The sequence below is a fragment of the Hakea prostrata genome, chromosome 2 (assembly GCF_041222555.1).
Source record: "Hakea prostrata isolate BN-2017 chromosome 2, UWA_Hpros_2, whole genome shotgun sequence".
In the NCBI taxonomy this organism is placed as follows: Eukaryota; Viridiplantae; Streptophyta; class Magnoliopsida; order Proteales; family Proteaceae; genus Hakea; species Hakea prostrata.
In genome coordinates, this window is record NC_142601.1 from 65569898 (window position 1) to 65582491 (window position 12594).

Below are 12594 nucleotides of genomic sequence, written 5' to 3' on the forward strand. Positions count from 1 at the left end.
CTTGTTGCCACCTTGCAAGTCAAGATCCGACTTCAATCCATTAAAAAACTGGGCAAAAAATGAGGTTTGTATGCTGTTGGCAAGTTGGGAGGCTAGAGGAGATGAAATAGGTGGCAATCTTGACCTGTCTCGCTTGAAATTAGGCCATTTAAAAGAGGGGGTGGACCTTGAGATCCCGGTTGGGTTGTGTATTTCGTGAGACTCAATTGAGATCTTGCCTTGAGTCTCTAAAAAAGCGAGATCTCACTTGGTTTGACCCCATTTTGACCGCCTCATTTCAAGATATAAATATTTTCTTGAATTTTCGTACTCCCGCGATCCCCTAAAACAAGAACTGTCGTGTCTTCTAATGTAAGCATCCAAAACCAACCAAACTTGCTGGAGCATATCCCAGTATTAGTACCTACACCCCTTCCAAGTTTCAACCGATTTTGAAACCAATAGACCCCATCTTGAGGAGTTTACCCCATATCTCCCATGGGATGGGCTAGGTATCCTTTTGTAACCTAAATATCATTTAGAAATGTATGATCTATAACCACAAAACTTAAATTTAACCTTTTTTCGCTAAAAAATTCATCCCATCAAAGCCCATACTGCGAAGAACCTCGAAAGCCCAATATGAAGAGGTGGTCCTCATTCAATTGAGACTGCATTAACATGAGAGTAGAAACTATGATACTGGAAATGGCATAAATCAAAGCTACAGACTTCAAGTCTTCTAGCCATCAGCTTACAAGCGTACCTTGTGAGCTCACCTTGAGTGTGTGCACGCTAATTCTCTAATTGGGGATCCTTGCTACTTTAAAGAATATCCATGATTTTCTTCCAGCTGCTGTCTAATAATAATGCTTAAAAAACAACATTGCCGTTGCACGTAAAACTTGAAGAGACTAATAAATAAAGACTATCATGCCCCTACAATTCTGGGTTTCGAAATCTTGCAGATCTCAGCCTTATTTGGCTTGGTCAACCCATGGTTGTTTGGCTCTATTGCCCAAGTGTTCTGTTCACCAGTTTAGAAAGTCAACCAGCCCTGGTTTGGTGAGCTTTTCTCTCATATTTCTTGCTGAACAACTTGGCGTATACATCAGATATGGATTAAGTAGCGATAAAACTCACCATCACAATGAAAATGTTTTTTTGGATGGATATCATAATGCAAACATTATAAAAAAAAATTATGGGTTTCTATTATATTATAATAATTAAAATAAAGATGTCAGCATCATATATTGTTCAGACCCTAATATAAAGGAGCACCATAGTGACAGGCAAGTTGTAGGGGATCATTTCCACCCAACCATGTGAGGGAGAGAATCAAAGGACAAGATTCATGGCATGGACTTGTCGGAGAGCAGCTACTTGCTTGTTGGGAATCTTCATAGGGTATGCAGTAGAAAGGGGTTAGTTAGGATTCGTTTTGAAGTATTTGCCTTTGGTATATTAAGGGAAAGAGGGGGAATAGAGAAGGGGGGGATCGAATAGTTTTGTTGGGCAAGCTTGCTTACAGGGAGAGTAAGACACTTGGTTGGCACAATTAGTTAGGTATTCAGGTTGGGGGGAAGCCTTGTAATTGCATTTGTTATTTATCAATTTCAGTGTTGAAGTTATCAGTCCATTTGCTGTCTTTGAGCTTGTTTACCTTTCCATCTGTAGTGTGCAAGGTCGGGAGTATGAGTGCGTTTGCCATGGTGTGTGAAGGAAACCACAGTGCTGCCGAGAGCTAGTTGCAGGGGTTTTATCCATTTAATCTAGAGAAAATTACATTTACATCCCCTATAATTTATTCTATTACGTTTACACCGCTTATGTTTTGAAATATATTACAGCCGTAAACCTACTGTCAGAGTAATGGATTGAATTAACGAGTCAATGATAGGGCCCTCTGGGAGTTGCCTTAAAAAATAGGAACAATAACTACTAACATCCACCATTACAGAATAGTAAGAACAGCAACAAGATAACACTCATTTCATTGAATAAACTCTGATAATCAACACGAATAGATACGACACTGATTCTATTCGATGATATTCAGTTCTTGGAACAAGAAAAACAAACTAAACTCTGTAAATAATAACATTACAGACCCAATACCATGTCCGAGAGGTTGCCCTCTCCCAGCAAGCTCTGCTTGCTTCTTTCTTTCTCTCCTCGTTCCTCCCCTCTCTGTCCCTCCCTTTTCCTTACATACCCCAACATTCAGAACAAACTCTTACTCTTCTACCCAGTCTTCTTTTGCCACTTGGACTGTCTCTTCTGCACCTCTGCCCACAGCAGAATAGTGGTTGCTGTCCAATAGGGATTTGCCACCTGTCCTCTCTTTAGTTTGAAGTTGATCCCTGCAGCTGCTGTGTTCCACTGCCTATCCTTGTGTTTGTACAGCCGAGTTATGAGGGGCTTATCAGTCAATAGAGTCAATTAATGAGTCAGCATGTATTATATTTTTTGAATTCCCAATCTTACCCTTCTTCATTTCAAACTGTTAAAAGACACGTAATTTTTCTATTATGTTATTAAATTTATTATAACTGTGTCTCTTACCCCATAAACTTATTTTGCAAAGCAGTTTCCTAAAAAGAAGTTGTTCACCCTAAAAATTGATTGACCTGTATGTATATTTTTAATTTTGTTTTGAACTTATATTAAGATTCAGCAAGGGTAAGTATGCCATTTTAAATATAAAACTGACGGTGTTAGGCACAGGGGGGATGTTTTTCATAGAATGAATTGCAGGGGGTTTAACCAAAACACGGGGTGTAAATGTGATTTGCTCTTTTATCTAGGGATTGATTGGGGGTTCTTATCCCATACTAACAGAGATGAGCTTACTTTTCTATTTCCTTCAGTAATTCAATGGAAATTTAATTTTTCAAGTGCAGGTCTAGTACTGTTCATGAAGATGAAAAAAGTACGAGCTGACAAAGGTTCATCTGAAATGTGGAAGGTTCTGGTCTATTTCCTTTGCTTTTTCGTCTATTTCTGTATACACGATTATGTGCAGACTTAAATAGTTGATTTTTCCACGTAAGTATCATATAATGTAGAATGGACAACTTTAACCCATGCCTTCCATGTTTATTTTTGATAACATAGTTCCATGCATCTTTTAAGTATCATATAATGTAGAATGAACAACTTTAACCTACGTCTTCCATGTTTATTTGATAATATATTTCCATGCATCTTTTCTTGGTCTGGCTGCGCTAAGATTGCTTTTTGATTTCTCAATTGTCCAAATTTGAAAATTTCACTACTTATTGCAGGTTGCAGGTTTGGCTGTTGTCTCAGTTGTATGTTTCACGTCCAGTGCTCTAGTGGCTCTTTTCAGTGATGTTCCTGTGCGTCTTTTTGTCAGAGAGCTTCAGTCTTTTTTAGCATGACATTTTCTGTCCTCGGTGTATATTTGAACTCTAACACACTAAGCTTTTCATCACAGGTGCTTTATCACTGGCATCCGAAATCTATAGAGGGTGTAGAAACTCCAGTTCTAATAAGTCTGTATTATTTCATAGGTACTTTATATTTCCTACAAAAATTTCAATTCGATTTATTGAAGTAAAAACAAAATTTTCTTATTAGATATTTGGTGGACTAGACTTTCTTTTTCTTCACCCCCATCCCTCTTTTTCTTGTGCTACTCCATTTATAGAGACCATAATTGTGCTAGTGTAATTTACATTAGGTGTTGCGTAGGTGACCACTTTTGATGAACTACATCTTGCTTGTATGCAAGGGAAAGGGCATTTTGAAATTCAACATTGGTGGTACCTGGGCAGTCCCAGATTGGGACCATCGGGTGATGTAGTTGTCGCTTAAGAACCTCTCTCTCCTTCCTCCTTTTTTGAGTAAAAGACATTGATGTAGTCATAGATTGAATAAGATTGACTATGGGCTAGTTTTCCTGGATCTTAATTCAATAGGCCAGCATTTTAGGGTTTTGAGTAGCTTATTGGGGTACACATGAACATACTTTATATTGGTTGGATGGGGATGAAACTTGGAGATGACTTGGATAATGATATATGGGAATGATCTCTAAGTTGGGACTGTTCGAATAATAGATTGGTGTAGATCATCTAACTCTGAATTTTGGGTTATTTTGGGGAGTAAGAAAATTCAAGAAGGGGGTTAAAACCTGGGATTTTGGATTGTAATTTGGGGGTTAAAACCTGGTAGGTGAAGGGGATTAATGTATTGGGCGTGAGATGGATTTTTATTGTTAATTTGAACTAGAGACAGATTTTAATGGCTAGGTGATGTAACCAGGCCCAACAAGCATTAGACCTATCAAATTTTGGACCAAAACCAGGCCCACTTGGCACACCAAAGAGCTGGCTGAACCCTCAGAAGGGCAAATTGGTCTTTTCCCACCCCATGGACACCAAAAGGGTCCAGTAAATAAATTCCAGGATATTATTAGGATCCTATATCTAATTTTTGTTTCTCAATTAGATCAGTGGTTAGAGTCCATGTCTGAGTAGCAGTCCCAGTTGGATTCCAATTTTCATGTAGGATTCCTTCTGCAAATTTGTTATTTATTTTGCAAGTTTCTTTTAATTAGGAGATCTCTAGGATGCCCACCCCTTACCCTACCTTTGATCCAAGCCCTAACCCTAACCGAGTATCCCATACGCATTAGGAGATCCAAACTTGCAAACCGTAACTTGGGAATTCTCTGAAATTGGAGTTGTGCAAAACAGCATATTTTCCTTTAATTGTAGACCTGTTTTCTAACCCAGCTAAACCCTGAACCCCTACCAAATCAACCCTAGACCTACCTGTACTTAGATCTAATAATAGGAAACCTATCATACCTAGTGGCTGGGTTCCTTGAGTGTTTTGAGCACAATACAGCTTCTGTGATTTATATGAATCATTAGCGTTCCTTTTATGGAGTTTCTCTATTTTTCATATAGTTCCCAAAATATGGAACCAAAAAAATCATTTAAGCATAATAACTGCTCTAGGTGCTATTTTTACCCAAGGTTTTGCCACTTCGGGTCTTTTAACTAAATTACAGCAATCCAAAATATTGGTACCTGCTCTAAAATTTCAGTGTAAATGATGCATGTAAGTATGATGGTATTGAGCTATGCAGCTCTTTTATGCGGATCATTATTATCTATAGCTCTTCTAGTCATTACATGTCGAAAAAACATAGAGATTTTTTGGTAAAAACAATCATGAACCCTAGTTTATTTTCTGCTTCTTAGAAAAGTTCCTACTACTGGCCTTGTAATCCAGGGATACAACACTAGGGGCTAAGGAAAATTAAGATAAAATGAAGAAGGGTGAGTGGGGATTAGGAATTAGGATTTAGAGGATTAGAAAAATAACAACTCAATGTTATTTGTCAAATCGTAAGAGAGAGAGGGAATCACTAGCAAAATTCACAAAGCAACAATGCTCATAAAACAGCTGTACTAAGCAATTATATATATATATATACACTTGCTAGCATGGTACTTAGTCTAAGACTAAGAAGGGAACTAGAAATCAATTATTTACAGTTACCATACATGTGAATGATAACTTCAGCTATCCTATTGGAGTTACAACTTCAAATAATAGTTTGAATAAACTAAAAAAGGAGCTAATTAAAATAAGAATAACTTATTCTATGCCCATGATTCTATGGTGCTGGTGTAGGGAGGTTCCCTACATCTAGGCTACATAATGTTGCTGGTGCTGGTGTAGGGAGGAATTCCTACAACTCCCAGGAATTGAAAAAACTCAACTTTGTTAATTTAGGTTGCGGATCCAAGATGCCTTTGTAGTTATCTTGCTGGTGAGCTGGCAAATATCTTGCGGTAGATGATTGAATTGTAAACCCAAGGGCAGAGTGATTGGTAATTAAAGGAGAGAACTGTTGTCAGTGTGGCATGTCCTTCAATGCATGAGGCAACATTAGGAATGTATGCCCTCCTTGTTTAAAGATTGATTGTGTTTCATGCACCATCAAGAATGCTATGGTTGATTGCTCTGGAGCTGATGGAGTGTAGGACAATGCCTCTTGGTTTTGGATACCAGTGATCTAGCCAAAGAGCCATTGATCTACCATATTGGATCTTAGTGTGAATAGCATCAAGGGCAAGAAGCCTAAGAGCAAGGCTTTTGTGCCAGTTCAAGGCACATCAGATGGGAGAGTGGCAGTCCAGGATAGAATCTTGTCTCAGAAGACCAAACAGAAGGCAATCAACCAAATACTCTTCTTGACTGTTTCAATATGACTCTCCTCCATATTTTGGAGAGAGATTGAGGACCAGTTAATGGGTGGAAGGTATTGAGAAACATCAGTACCTTTCCATTGGAAAGCGGCCAGTAAAGATTCCGAGGACTTGATTTTTACAGCTGGAAGACCAAAAGTGCTTGACCAATAGATATAGGAGGATTGCAGAACTGATCAGACAGACAAGCACCAGACCACCAGCATAGGACAGGAGTTTATTCCTGATGGGGTCAACTATGAGGTGGCAATGGTATACACTGAACCTAGCAAGAATCAAAGGCGGACTCAAGTATCTAACTGGAAAATAACTCTAGGCACTGACTCACTAATATTGCTAACCTGGCCTTCGAGAAAAAGCTTTCTTCTGCTTTTCATTAGAAGAGTTTATATTTTTGTCTAACTTTACATAGTTTTACTTTATTTTGGTTAAAAAGATGTTGGAGCTTGTTTAGGGTTGGGGGATTGTAGTCCTTGCCTTTGCATCATCAGCAGTTGAAACTGGATGGTGTCCTTTGGTCGTCATCATTGAAATACACCATTTAGGGTTGTAACCCTTGCACTTGTCTAAGCAAATGTTGATGAAAGATAGGGTGTTCCTAGGCTGCACATGAAGTTAGAAAATTAGTGACTGCGTAGACACTTGGGTCAGTTTGACAATTGCCTAGCTGATGGAGGCACTGCTGAACCGTATATATCTTGTGTTATTGTGTTTTTAATTTGTTTTGAGATATTAGAGTGCTACTATCTAGTAGAGAGGATTATTTTTTGGTGATGAGGTGGAAATGCATATGATAATGTGTTTGCTTCAGTGTGTAGGACTGCTAAACTTGGGATTACCTCAGCAATTTGTGTTCTTGGCCAACCAACACACACCCTCCCACAAATTCATAGAATAACATTGGACTGAATAGAAGAACAGAGAACAAAATAGCAGAAGAGCAGGATGCTTCATGAACATTATAGTAACCATTGAGTCTAACCTGTAAGGCTCTTCTTATCTGCTACCTGAGAGCTAATCTCCCCTACTGCAAGCATGGCTCCCCCCCCCCCCCCGGGGTCTTCTATCTTCTCCCTTGACTTGCTAGTTGCCTACCCTTCTGCTATCTCTCCCCTCTATAAAACAGTCGCTCTCTAACGAATTCTGGTCTACCCTCCCCCCAATCGTAGCCTTACATCTGTCCCAACATTCCCTGGCCAAGCCAGGTCTGCTCCCTTATGCATGTGTGCGGTTGCTCCCTTATCACCTTTTCCCACCTGTCTCGCCTAAACCTGTTAGAGTGTTCATGTGCCATTGATTCCCTGTTTTTCCTCCTATGCCTGTGACTTTACACCCTAGACATCACTGGCTTATCAACACTTCCCCCCTTAATTTTCACCTTATCCTCAAGGTGAACTCAATCAGCCGCACTCTTGAACCGAAGTAGTGTTGGGTCTCCCCATAGAGTCACCGGCCTCCCATCCCACTCAAACTGGATGGCTTGCGAGTTGTGACTCCCAGTTGCTGCAGATGTTGCCTAACATCACAACCTGTTGACCCCCCAAAATAACATCATTGGAGCCAAGGTTGAATGAAAATAATCCTGCACAAAGATTTTCCTGTAAAAAATGATGCGAATATTGCGGCAGATCCCTTATCTCCCTACATTCTGCCCATTGCTCAAAACCGCATGGAAGGCCTTCTCCTGCACCGTTAGTTCTAGATAGTCCACCAGCCTCTGTGAGATAAAATTGTGTGTTGCGCCTCAATCAACCAGGGTATTTATCAGTGTGCTGTGCATGAATACTCGCAACTTCAACATCAGTGGGGAATCCAACCTTGCTAGTGAGATATGAGAGAGCTCTGCATGCTTTGGATCATACATCTAGTGTCGCCACTGTTATGTGCCTCCTCCCCTCGTATCTGTCGTCAAAGCTTCTTCATCCTCTTCATTGAGTAGCAGAACCATGAGTTGCTCGTAGGAACAGTGGTGGGCCTTGGAATAGGGTGCATTGTGACAAAAACACAAATCCTTATCCATATTGTTTTTATTTCCTCCGGTGTTAAGAGCGATTGTTCCTTCTGACAGTATCATTGCAGTCTGAGAAGATGATGGATTGTTTTGCTGTTGGTTCGGATGAACAGCGGCTGCCTTTGTTGGTTACCGTGGTCCACTTGATTTTGTTGGGTGTAGGTTTATAAACATTTAGGTTGTGCCATGGGCCAAAGGAATGGGCTGGGCCCATCGTAACTTTCATGAGCCCCTCACAGCCCAATCTTTTGCTTCTACTTACCAGGCCAGATGATGTGTTGCTGGCTGAAACAACTGAACTTCAGCCTGCACGTTCTCACTCAACCCAGCCATAGAGGCTCCTCTCAAGTCTCAACCACCCCTCATCCTAGCTCTGGCAGTCACTGCAAGACTCTCAAATTTCTCTCTGAACTCTGCAATCATTCCCACTTGCCATAGACTTATCAGGGCCTCTTTGTGGGTTTCATTCGCGTCGAAAAGAAAATCTCTACAAGGCCTACTTCAACCCATAGAGGTTATGATCGGTTGTTGTAGCTCTCAGAACTGAATCCACCCAGGTGCTGCTCCTTCAAAGCAAATCTTGCAACCCTAAGTCTTTCTTCCCCTTCTGAAGCTATGCAATTTGGAGAACCTTTCGGGATGTATGTAATATTTGCACAAGGTGGATAAACAGAATCTTTGTAATTGAACCTGAAACCCGGCACAATGCCATTGAAATTTAGGCTTTAATTTCCTACAAGCTGGCCTGAGGTACAACCATGGTAGTTTTCTCTTCACTCTGTTGGCAACCATGCATCTTGTAATCATCAAAGGATTGCTCAGTCGGCAATTACCTACACCTAATAGTGAAGAGGTCATGGTTTGGTTCTTCCTGGTGGTATATGCAGTAGACCCCACACCCTAATATAAAGCTATCAGTTCCCAAAAGGGGGTTGGGGGAAGAGCCATTTATCTTGTACCAATTACTTCTAAGTGCAGAGAAAATTTGGATGCAGTAGGATGTCTTTCTTGAGAGACCAGTAGTAGACAACCACTACTTTTAGTAAAATAAGGGAAAAATAAGTAGTTATGGGGTAGATTTGTTGTGGCATGTCTATTGTCTTGTGAATTGTTGTACAGGATTTCATTTACTTCCTGACGTGTACAAACTAATATTTTCTTTTCTTTTTTTTGGTCCCTTCCCTGAAGTAACTAATTCTCTAGCCAGATCAGTAAGCATACCTATTTTTGCAGTTGAATTTGTTGTAAGAACGTCCAAAGTAAAAGTAGGCCAAGTTGTTAGTTGAGGTCCTACCTAGATTCGATGTTCGAACTTGAACCTGAAGTATATTTGATCATGCTAAATGGTATATTGCCCATATTCACGTGTGCATGGGCATACCTTTCATAAATACTGGTTCTCTTTCGGTCTGGTTCATCCTGGAAGCCAGTTTCACTCCTACGGCAAGCCCAGTACATGCATAGAGCCTTGCAACAGTGCATAAAATGGTTGTGCTAAATCCATTAATGAATTTCATGATGTTTTGATAGGTTCATCAATTCCCTCGGCTTTTGTGTTATGGGTCATGAAAGAATTGCCACCTGCCCAAACAGTTCGTAGACAAGCTCAGCCACAAATAGTAACTTTCATCAGAGATACAACAGCAACCATGCATCATCCCCAACGTTGGACTAAAGCTACAAGCTCACAGAATCAGGTTTTCTTCAATCTTTTTCTTTGTATTGAAGATATTATTTATTTAATTCCTTTATGACTGCATAAGACTTGCTGATCCTTTATGCAATAGCACTAACATCCAAAACCCACCCCATAAAAAATAAGAAGCCTTATCCCAACTAAATGGGGTCAGCTAATGGATCCTTGCCTTCATATAAGGTTGCAGAATCCATGCTAAAAGGGTTCGACATTTCGACTAGGTTCATTCCAATGCATTGGGTGGCAGGTGGTAGCATCTAGGTGCTGGCTGCAACCCCGATGCACCAACCCTCCTCTATCTGGGCTTGGGACCGGCAGAAAACACTGGCTGAGTTCCATAGAAAAAAATAATATAAATTAAGAAGGATTTGGATGATCATTTATAGTTCTACTAGGGATTTTATCACTGAATTCCTGGGGAGTGGTCTGAGAGCTTAATTGAAGCACTGAATTGATAAGCTCCTCTTTTTCCCTTTATTTTTTTTTCCTGTCTCTTTATCTATATATTTTTGGGGTGTGTGAAAGTATATTGTGAAGGAGAAAGCCCCAAGACGGGTTACAAAATGAGCCCCAATAGGGGAAAAGAAAGAAATATTAGAAAAACTTGAGAGTGGAGTTCCAATTAGTTAACACTTGTCTATTTCTAGGGAAGTCTAAAAGATAAGGGGAACTCCAGATAGCCTGCCTTCAATTTTAAATTAGATGGATTCTGAAATCTGATGAAAGGATTTACGGTTGGAATTCTCTCTTCCAAGTTTTCTCTCATACCGAAAGCAAGTTTACCTGGTTGGTCACAAAAAGTGAACTTACAAGGGACATCTATCCAGATCACTCAAAGGGAGGATTCTTTTAGTGAGTTGACCAGCAGTGAGCAAGGACACCAGACGAAAACTTCAAGGAGAAAGTGCTGCTGAAGAATAGATGGTTAACATTTTCTAGGCCTACAGAGGATTCAACAGGGAGAAACTGGAATCTACTGATGAGAAAGTCTTGAGTGGGAAGACAGTAGCAGAGGAGAGGATCAGTAGGTGATGAAGCTGTGACAAGGGGTGAAACTAAGAAACAAAATAATCTTACTCCAAATATAGATCACCTGGATGTCTGATAATGGTCTAGGTAGAGTTCAAATTGAAGGATCACGAGGAATGGCAGTCCAGGATGTAATGTCACCTCTACCCACTAGGTCTCTGTTGATACTATGAAGAGGTTGCTATATGGGATGGAGGATCCAAACAAGAGTCCTGGATGATGTTTAAGACTGAGTTAATCTGTCTGAACTAAATTGTAAGTAGTTCTGTCAGCCACTGCAAGAAGGATACAGCTGGGTCCTAGCTGTCTATTGAGAGCCTATTAGATAAACCATGACCAATAGATGAACTGATTGATCCAAGAGACACAGGCCTGAGTTTCAGAATCTTTCTCCAAACCTAGAAAGAATCCAAGGGAATAGAGATCGGTCCAGATAGAGACTTTTTGAAGATACCGTGAGTAGACCCAGTCAACCCACTTGCAAGCAATTTTCTATATCAGGTGAGGAAAACCCACTGTATTGATTTGCTTAATCTGTCTAAAGCCTAGGCCTCCTTTCACTTCAGAAGGCAAATCTAGGCCCAGGAATGAAGATATCCAGAGTTGTTGGAGCCCTTCCAAAGGAAAAAGCACGTAAGGCTTTCTAACTTTGATATGATCTGACATGGAATACCAAAAATTCCCAACCAATATGGATGAGTAGCCTGAACTAATCCAGTGAGCTCAAAGCAACCTGCAAAGGAAAGGAGCTTTTGCTTCCACAGTAGTAGTAGTCTTCTCCTCGTAACCTCAAGCATTAGGTTGCACTGATGACTAGTCATCCAGGAGGTTACAAGAGGGAGGCCCAGGTACTGAACAGTGAGTGGAACGAGTTTAAAACCAAATATCAGAAGAAGAGAGGCTTCAAGGTAATCCAAGATACCAAAGGGGAAGAGATGTGACTTCGAGAGACTTACTTAAGAGGCCCAATATCTTCAAATAGGTTTAAACAGGATAAAGAGGATTTGAGGCAATGGGAGTCAGCTTTAAAGAAGACCATGAGGTCATTTGCAAAAGCATGTCAAGCACACCTTTGTGATTAACACTTGGGGATGGGAGTGATGAAGTGCTGGTTGGTGAGGGATCGAATATTATGAGAGAGAACTTCAAGGGCCAAGGTGAAAAGGGATACAAGACAGTCTAGCAGATGCTGATGGAAGAGGGGAAATAATCCGTAGGACTACCATTGGCAAGGATTTAAAGAGTGAGGAAAATAGGAGGCGGGGGGGTGCGGAATGTATCAGGCTTCAAAAGTGCTGAGAGGATTGGTTTTTCCTGTCAAAGCCTCTCATAATATTATGGTGAAGGAGAAATTGTCTTAGATGTTTTTAGGAGGGGCTAAGAGGATTGATTTTCACTAACCAGGGAGCCAACAATCAGCTTGAGTTGAATACCCCAACCTATGTGACAATCCATAGACAATTTGTGCTTAGAGTGCTGAAATCCCAGTGGTCGTCAGTTTGTATTGTTATGTCTAACCAACTTGTTGCCAGGCTCTAGTTGAGCTCACCATTGATCCAAACATGATGTGCGTCAAATTAATGGCAGGATGAACCAAATCCATGGTGACAAGCCATCCGCTTAAA

General features: G+C 40.5%; 1 protein-coding gene across 1 annotated transcript in view; it reads left to right on the top strand.

Moving 5' to 3' along the window:
- CAND3 (tobamovirus multiplication protein) overlaps positions 1-12594 on the top strand; it is a 71517-nt gene that overhangs the window by 58011 nt on the left and 912 nt on the right. Inside the window, exons 9-12 of the mRNA XM_089145949.1 lie at positions 2886-2950; positions 3270-3344; positions 3443-3518; positions 9775-9941. Of these exons, the coding sequence (XP_089002075.1) occupies positions 2886-2950; positions 3270-3344; positions 3443-3518; positions 9775-9941 (383 nt within the window). The remainder of the gene's footprint in view (positions 1-2885; positions 2951-3269; positions 3345-3442; positions 3519-9774; positions 9942-12594) is intronic.